This window comes from Neovison vison, chromosome 11, assembly GCF_020171115.1.
Source record: "Neovison vison isolate M4711 chromosome 11, ASM_NN_V1, whole genome shotgun sequence".
In the NCBI taxonomy this organism is placed as follows: Eukaryota; Metazoa; Chordata; class Mammalia; order Carnivora; family Mustelidae; genus Neogale; species Neogale vison.
In genome coordinates this window covers 195,450,075-195,459,441 of record NC_058101.1, presented here as the reverse complement: position 1 = coordinate 195,459,441, position 9,367 = coordinate 195,450,075, and the positions used below count along the sequence as shown (strand labels likewise).

The 9,367-nt window shown below is 46.6% G+C and overlaps 1 protein-coding gene across 1 annotated transcript; it reads left to right on the top strand.

Moving 5' to 3' along the window:
- The first annotated feature begins 2,512 nt into the window (after window positions 1-2,512).
- MBOAT4 (membrane bound O-acyltransferase domain containing 4) lies at window positions 2,513-8,830 on the top strand. The gene is made up of 3 exons (XM_044224033.1): window positions 2,513-2,631; window positions 5,269-5,493; window positions 7,867-8,830. Exons 1-3 carry the CDS (start codon window positions 2,513-2,515, stop codon window positions 8,828-8,830), a joined length of 1,308 nt encoding a protein of 435 aa, XP_044079968.1.
- Window positions 8,831-9,367: the final 537 nt, after the last annotated feature.

The window sequence follows — 9,367 nt, the reverse complement described above, 5'->3', positions numbered from 1 at the left end:
CCGAGCTGACCCTGCCCCACATGGCTTCCACCTGCCCCACTCCCCACCCTGTCCCCCTATGAGGGTTTAAGTCTCAGATGTGGGTTGAACCTCTGCCTTCAGTTCAGATCATATCTCAGGGTCCTGGGATTGAGCCCCACATCGGGCTCTCCGCTCAGCAGGGAGCCTGCTTCCTCCTCTCTTTCTCCCTGCCTCTCTCTCTGTGTCAAATAAATAAATAAAATCTTTTAAAAAATGTACTGATTCCAAAACACAAATATAAAAGTATAAGTAGGAGTTAATAAATATTTAACTCAAAGCAAAAAGCACAACTTTTTTCCTAACAAATCAACTGCAACTTAATTCCTCTATACCTAACAGTTAAACTTAATGAGGGATCTGATTACATTGTAATATGTTCCATACTGTGTAAGCTTAGTCATTGTTCTACTGTTCATCTAGATCTTTGTGCCACCTGTGGCCTTTCCAGAACCGATTTAAGCATTTCCATTTCTTTTTAAAAATTCCCTATCTTGGGGCGCCTGGGTGGCTCAGTGGGTTAAGCCGCTACCTTCGGTTCAGGTCATGATCTCAGGGTCCTGGGATCGTGTCCCGCATCGGGCTCTCTGCTCAGCAGGGAGCCTGCTTCCTCCTCTCTCTCTCTCTGCCTGCCTCTCTGCCCACTTGTAATCTCTCTCTGTCAAATAAATAAATAAAATCTTTAAAAAAAAATTCCCTATCTCCGCAGATAATTGCTTTATTTTTTTTTTTTTAAGATTTTAAAAAATCTTAAGAGAGGGAACACAAGCAGGAGGAGTGGGAGAGGGAGAAGCAGGCTTCCCACCAGCAGGGAGCATGATGCAGGGCTTGATCCCAGGACCTTGGGATCAGAGCCTGAGCCAAAGGCAATTATTTATTTATTTGAGAGAGAGAGAGCACAAGCAAGGGGAGGGGCATAGGGAGAGGGAGAAGCAGGCTTCCCACTAATCAGGGAGCCCGATGTGGGGCTGGATCCCAGGACCCTGAGATCGTGACCTGAGCCGAAGGCAGATGCCCAACTGACTGAGGCACCTTCTATCTAATATTTTATCTAATATTTTCTATCTAATATTTTAATATCTATCTATCTAATAGATATCTATCTAATATTTTAATATTTTATCTAATCTAATATTTTATCTAATATTTTAATATTTAATGTTTTCATTTATTACGACAGAATCGGTTTTCCCATTCAAGGAAGAGTCAGTGGAGGGTGCTCCACGCGGCTGCTTTCGGAGTAAGCCCTTCTCCCGCCCAGCCCGTCCCGGCCACCCCCCCCCCCCGCCCCCGTTTCTAGCAGTGAGGACTGCTGGAGAAGCCCCATCGCTGTCCTCACACATTTGCAAAGGAGCTGATCCTCGCAGCTCCGGGCCGGGTGCGGCCCCCCCTTTGGACTCATATTTAATATTTTAATCTATCTAATATTTTAATCAAGGAGCTCAAGCTCGGTCTCAGAGAGGAGATGGACTTAGCTCAGAGTCCCCCAGTTTATAAGAGATTCTCTGTCTTTTCTTCTTTGCAGGACTCGCTCTCACTAAGAGATGGTCCTTGCCCTTAAGGTGCTTTCATGTCAGGCTGTCCTCTGCTGTCCTTTACTTAAGGCTGCTCGCTCTTGCATATGTCTTCAGGGATGGGAAATGGCCAGCCAGGCACATCATTGTAATACTCTGAGCTCAGGATAGGGACTCAACAAAGAGATGGCCTGTTCTTTTCTTGCTTCCAGGCCTTGTCTCTTGTAGTTCTTGTCCACACTCCAAAGAAAAGCTTCTCCTTCCATGTTCCTCTCTATACTTCACTTCCGTAAGACCTTTTAATGTTTAACCGGTATTTACTGAGTACATAGCATATGACCAGCACTGTTCTATGTGCGGGGGATACAGCAATAAACAAAACAAAGTTCCTCCCTTCTAGAGCTCACATTCTGGCAGGGGGCAGACCATAAACTAATTGAGGAATAGATATAGAAGAGGTGGTGATAGGTACTATTAAAAAAAAAAAAAAAAGGAAAGAAAGAAATAGCATTAGGAGGACAACGGTGGTTGGGAAGAGGAATCTTCCTGCTCTTTGAGAACCTGTCTCCCTTCCTCATTCTCATGTACTTCCTTGCTTGCCCTCCCCAGCTGCCCAGGTATCTGTCCACAACAAGAAAATGAGATTTTTCATTAACTTAGTGAAGAAAATATGACAGTCAGATGACTGGAAAGGCAAATAGTGCAGTATGTAAACCAAACAAAAGGGGAACCTCTGAAAGCAATGTTTTCCCTACATTCTTAATAGAACACCCAAACGTGTTTTGGTTTCTATAATGCAGTCCCTTTTATCAGAAAGCCAACTTTTATGCTGCTTCTTGCTGGTGATCTGTTTGCTCTTTACTCACCCAGTCCTTTCTGAGCCGTATAAAAAGATCCAAGAGCTCCTGGTTGAGGTTTTGCTCTCAGGGAGGCACCGATTAAGGACTCTGGAAAGGACAGAGTCTTTGTTCCAGTTTACAATGGATCGGCTAACGCTTTTCTTCCTCCATCCTGTATCACTTTATCAAGGGGCGGCTTTCCCTTTTGCACTTTTGTTTAATTATCTCTGCATTCTGGATTCTTTCCCCACCCATGCCAGGTAGGTTTAAGTCCTCATTTCATGGAATTTTATTATTTTTCAATAAAATTAAATTTTGTTAAATATATAACTGATTCTTTAAATGCCTTTGTATGGTTTCTCAGAGAAATGGGGTAAGTCAAAACAAATTATGTTAGATGAGCTATATCTCAATCTAGGTTTCAAAAATTATCGTCACTAGAGATCTGACGAGTTGACTGATATTATTTTAGATCTGGCTAGTACATTCTATACATGAGAGACAGTCCCTGTTTTTTGTTTGTTTTAAAGGTTTATTTTATTTATTTGAGAGAAAGGGGAAGTATTGAGCGTGGAGAGGGGCAGAGGGAGAAGGAGAGAGAAAAACAAGCAGATTTCATGCTGAGCTCAGAGCCCGACACGCAGCGCGGGGGGCAGGGGGGTTCGATCTCAAAACCCTGAGATCAGACCTAAGCCCAAACCAAGAGTCCAACGCTTAACCAAGTGAGCCACTCAGGCACCCTGACACAGTCCTTGTTTTTTTGTTTTTTTTTTTTTAAGATTTTATTTATTTATTTGACAGACAGAGATCATAAGAGAGGCAGGCAGAGAGAGAGGAGGAGGAAGCAGGCTCCCTGCCCAGCAGAGAGCCCGACGTGGGACTCGATCCCAGGACCCTGAGATCATGACCCGAGCCAAAGGCAGCGGCTCAACCCACTGAGCCACCCAGGCGCCCCAGTCCTTGTTTTTAAAGAAGTTTGTGGAATATCCTTTCATAAAGTGAAAATCCATTGCCAAAGGGCTACCTCCTAATAATTCACTTATTTTAGAAATTAAGATTTTTTTATACATTGAGGATTTTTAATAAAATCCAGCTGTATCTAGTTATCAGTTAGACTTTCTGAGTTTGACTAAACTGTGGTATGTTATCACCCGTTCACAACTGGTGGATGGCCTTTACCTTCATTTAGGAGATGGGGGTCAGGAAGGGGGGCATTGTAAAAAAAAAAAAAATTTCCTCTTGATAAAGAATCACAAATAATAAGGCAAAGCAAGTGCAAAAACAAAGGTTCATTCCCATAGGGTTAAGGTTGCTGGCTTCGGAGACAGCCTGGTGGGTCCTGGGTCCCTCCCTCCCTGAGTGTTCTTATGTATGTGAATAAATTCTCTCCAAGTTGATCCATGAAATAGAAATAATAATGCCTATCTCATGGGGTTATTTTAAGGATTAAATAAAGATACTTTTTAATGCATGGATTATTAGCACAATGCCTGGAATAAAATAAGCACTCAGTATATCATGTAGCCTGCATTGTACGTGTATAGACATTTCAATGACACCTTGGGCTTCCCTGTGTGAGGAATACATGTTCCCCTCATTTTTCCGTGGCAGGGAGGTATAGGCTTGGCCCACAGTGTTAACTGGGGTGGGTTAGCTCAAAGAGAAGCACAGGAATGGGCCAGGCCTTGTATGATAGAGGTCTCACACTGGGGTGTCCACCAGTCTTTCCCAAGAAAGACATTCTCACCTATGTGTGTGTGTCCCTATCCCGCAAAGCCGTGATATATACCCTGTGGTGGTCGAGAAGACGCAGACGGCTTTGACTCAATTTTCCTATCCCTGACTAGTCATACCGATTTTCACACCTCTCCATTCAGAGTTATTAATTTGGCACCAATTAAAATGAACAGGGCCACCTGGCTGACTCCTTCGGGAGAGCATGGGACTCTTGAGGGTGGGGTCATGAGTTCAAGTGGAAAGAAGAACTGAGACCTTATCATGTGAAATTTCCCAGGTCTCTGCACATCCTCAGGGCACCTGCCAGCTTCCAAGGGAAGTAGTTTCCGCAAACCACTCACGTGGGTCCTTTAACAACATGAAAAAAACCCCACCAACTTGTAAGATCTGGAAGAGCAGTAGAGAGGATTAAGAGCACATAGAAAGATTTTCTAACTGAGTTTTCAAACACTTAGCAGAAAGAGGCACAGAATCCCCTTTCCCACTGTCTCGGGAATGGTTCAGGACAGTGCGACCCAGCGACAAGGAAAGAGGCTCATCTCCACAGGGCGATGTCTAGAGAGCTCTCCTAGATCCTTGACAACTGGCTTTACAACCCTTCGTTTAGGCAGCAAGCCACTAGATTTGTAAGCTGTCCCCACCAGGAAACCTTCTGGACTGTCACCCACAGGACAGTCAGGGGTGTCATTCCCACTTGGGTGACGGACATCAAAGAGAGGTTCGTAGGATCACTGAGGTAGGAATCAAAACTCATCTGAGAGGCGCCTGGGCGGTTCAGTCGGTTAAGCGTCTGCCTTCAGCTCAAGCCATGATCCCGTTGTCCTGGGATGGAGCCCTGCATTGGGCTCTCTGCTCAGCGGGGAGCCTGCTTCTCTCTCACCCCTTGCTCCTCCCCCTGCTCTCTCTGTGTCAAATAAATAAATAAATTAAATCTTTTAAAAAAGTTGTCTCCTGAGATAGTCGTTTGCAAATGGACTCTGGCTTTTTCTCCCTCGGTTCATTCCTTCAGAAAAGCAAAAGGAAGACTTTGGGTGATAACAGTGTGGCTTCTTCAGGTGATACATGGGGCTTACCCCCATTGGGTTACCGAGAATGACATCTGCGTGACTCCTTTGTCACACCGTTCCAAGTCAGTCTCCCACTTGTCCTTTCTCTTTCAGGTACCTCTTTCTCCTGGCTGGAGGGGGCGCCCTGGCCTTGGCAGCCATGGGTTCCTTCGCTGTGCTTGTCTTCGTCCCCGCTCTGTGGGCTGCGGTGCTGATATCCTGGCTTGGCCCACGGGATGTGCACAGGTGGGCTTTCATTTCCCAGATGAGCTGGCAGACGCTCTGTCACCTGGGGCTGCACTACACCGAATACTATCTTCGAGAACGTCCTTCCACGAGGTAAAGCTCACTTGGTTATACTAACCCAGCCGAGGCTGCGCTTGCACCACGGTGAAAGTGGAGAGAACCTGGGGGATGAGTCTGAATGCGAATTCTTGCACATTGGGGCAATGTGACCTTAAGCAAGTCATTTAACCTCTCAGTCTCAATTTCTTTTCCTAAAAAAACAATTGTGTGTGTGTGTGTGTGTCTATAACAATACCTGTATTGGAAGACTCTTAAGTTTGAGATAATTAATATAAATGTAATTAAATGACTATAAGTAACTGCCACATGTTGCCCATGTCACACAGTGCCTGGCACTTCGCTGTCCTTATCATTGTGCCTGAAAAGGGCATCGAACCAGGAGTTCCAGGGCCCACAGATAAGATCTGCCTAGAAGTGACTAAGCACAGTCAGCTCAACTCAGACTGGCTGGTTTAGACACACAGTCGGCAGTCTCTGCTCCCCTTTAGCAGCACCGGGAAGGTGTAAACCCACTGTAAACCTTCGCTGCCTTCCGGTGGAAGCTGCTCTGCAAGGGTTTTGCTTTTATTGAGACTCAGATGTTCTGTCCTCCCACAAGAAGAGTAGTTACCAGTCTAGGAAACGAATCAGGCACTGATTACCATTTAGAGAAGTGTTTTTCATGAGTCAGTGAGATCACCCAGATTAGGGGAGAACAGGTATCTCTGCGATCTTGAGCCCTGTGGTCCCTGGCTTCCCGTCTTACCACAACTGGTGTGGGTCTGTGGTCACTCAGAGAATATGGGCTGAGACCTGTCCAGGCGGGTCACCTCTGACTCTAGTTTGCCATGGGTGCTCTCATTCTACCATCCCTGCCACACCTAGAATCCTATTCTTCATCCTCACTGATTTCACCAAAGGCTTAAGGGTTTGCTTTTTGGGAGAAGAGGCCAGGTAGGTAGGCAGGTAGGGGGTAGGGAGTACTGACTGGGGTGTGGTGAATTAGGATTTTGGTAAGAAGCAGGGACCTGATAGGGGCTGGAGGAGCAAGCTGAACAGGATCTGGTGGATGGGAAGAAGGCTGAGCCAGAGCTGAGACGGGAAGATGTATTAGTTTGCTCCGACTGTCCAAACGAGGTTCCGAAGAGGAAGTGACTCACACAACAGAAATGTACTTCCTCTGGAGGCTGGAAGTTCAAGATCAAGGTGTTGGCAGGTTCAGCTTCTTCCGAGGCCTCTCTTCTTGGCTTGTAGATGGCTGTCTTTCCATGTGTCCTCACCTGGTCTTCCCTGTGTATGTGTGTGTGTGTGTGTGTGTTGGTGTCCTAATCTCCTCTTCTTATAAGAATGCCTGTCATACTGGATTAGGGTTCACCCCAATGACCTTATTTTAACTTACTCACTCTGTCTCTAAATGTAGTCACATTCTGAGGCACTGGGGGCTAGGGCTTCAACACATGAATTTGGGGGAAACACATTCAGCCCACAATAGTAGGTGTACAAATGGGAGTTGGTGGCATTTGGAGGCTACTTTTCCTACTGTTTGGATCAGTCAGGGAAGGTCAGTTGTCCTTAAATCCTCAGACTCACAGATAGAAACTGTGGGAAATGTGGGAAACAGTGCCATTTTCTCTCCATAGGACAGCGTTCCTGATTGTAGAGGGCATCATGTAATTTTCATTACTTTTTTCCATAAAAACCTTGCCGGCAAGATCTTTTCTACCTTGTGACCCTGAAGCAGGAGCAGTTCAGGTGACTGGTTAAGAACCTCAAATTGCTAATGACTCAGTGCACATCCTGAACCCCAAGACTGGCTCACTCTTCCTAAGCACAGAGGCCAAAGACTACAGAATCTTACTGACAGGGACCGGTTCATAATTTAAAATCTTCGCCTTCCTATAATCTCTTCAATACTAAATTTGTGTCCCTTCTGTGGCAAATTTCTCCCAGGTCCCGGATCCTAGTCTATAGAAGCCATTCCCAGAAATATACTAACAATATTTCCCCCACAATATCCCTTGTCATTCTTCTAGTTGCCTCTCTAATGATTCATTTCCCCATTTACCCTTTGATCCTAACCAGAGCAGCCTGTGGGGAGAAGTAACTCAAGAATCTTTGTGAGGCCCCTGGGTGGCTCAGTGGGTTAAGCCTCTGCGTTCAACTCAGGTCATGATCTCAGGGTCCTTGGATAAAGCCCCGCGTCTTCCCCGTCTCTCTGCCTGTCTCTCTGCCTGCTTGGGATCTCTGTCAAATAAATAAATAAAATCTTAAAAACAAACAAACAAGAATCTTTGTGGGGGCACTGCAGGGCTGGACATCCATCTCCATTGTTCAGGGCTGCTGTTCGCTGTGGGGTCGTGTGTGAGGGGCTGAAATGGGATGAGATAAATGTGGAGCGACTTCACATTTGAAATAAATCTCTTTCAGGTTCTGCATCACTCTTTCTTCCCTCATGCTATTGACCCAGAGGGTGACATCCCTCTCTCTGGATATCCGTGAGGGAAAAGTGAAGGCAGCAACAAGAGGCATCGGGGAAAGAAGCTCGTTGTCTGAGCATCTGTGTGAGGCGCTGCCCTACATCAGCTACTTGCTCTTTTTCCCTGCTCTCTTAGGAGGCCCTCTGTGTTCCTTCCAGAAATTCCAGGCTTGTGTCCAAGGGTCTGGCACTTTGAGTCCCAGGCGCTCCCTCTGGGCTCTGAGTCAGAGGGGTCTGCAGATCCTGGGCCTCGAGTGCCTAAAGGTGGTCTTGGGGAAGGTGGTGAGAGCAGGAGCAGGTCTGGCTGACTGCCAGCAGCTTGAGTGTATTCGAGTCATGTGGTCCACGGCCGGGTTCTTCAAACTCACCTACTACTCTTGCTGGATCCTGGATGATGCCCTCCTCCACGCCGCGGGCTTTGGACCTGGGTTTGGTCACAGCCCCAGTGAGGAGGGCTACCTCCCCGATGCGGACATCTGGACACTGGAAACGACCCACAGGATCTCCCTGTTCACGAGAAAGTGGAACCAAAGCACAGCGCGGTGGCTCCGACGCCTCGTGTTCCAGCACGGCGGGACCTGGCCGCTGCTGCAGACCTTTGCCTTCTCGGCCTGGTGGCATGGGCTCCATCCAGGACAGGTGTTCGGTTTCCTGTGCTGGGCTCTGATGGTGGAGGCCGATTACCTGATTCACACTTCTGCTGGCTTGTTTGTCAGATCCCGGCGGATGCACCTGCTCTACCGAGCGCTCACTTGGGCCCACACCCAGCTCATCATTGCTTATATAATGCTGGCCGTGGAGGCCCGGAGCTTCTCCTCCCTCTGGCTGCTGTGTAATTCCTGCAACAGTGTCTTCCCCCTGGTGTACTGCATTTTGCTTTTTCTATTGGGAAAGAGAAAGCAGACATTTAACTGATAGCTTCTCTCCCGCCTTCAGCTTATACATAAACAAAACAGAATTGAGAAAGTGCCAGATGGTGTGTTGATGAGACCTAGGCTTGAATTCTTCCATACTAGGTTTTTGTTTTGTCTTGTTTTTCAAGTACTGGGTGTATATTCCTGGTGTCTGCCCGTAGAAATTGGTGTACCTCTTTTCACAAGCTCTTGTACTAGTACTGAAGATTAAAAAAAACAAAAACAAAAACATGGTTTCTTCCCTTAGGACTTACAGTTTGGGCATGGAAGCAAGGAAAGGTGATAGGTAAAAACAGAAGGTACTGCCAACCAAAAGGCAAGTGGTAAATGCTGGACCAAACACTGAATCTCCAACAGTTCCACTTGATCCTGGACGGTGAGTTTAGCCAGACCAAAAACAAGAGAAATCTTAATCAGGGGCAGCCGCCTGGCAGACTCACTCAGTAGAGGGTGTGACTCTGGATCTTGGGATCATTGAGTTCTAGTCCCATGTGGGATGTAGATATGACTTTAAAAAGCCCTCTAAATCAGATTCTTG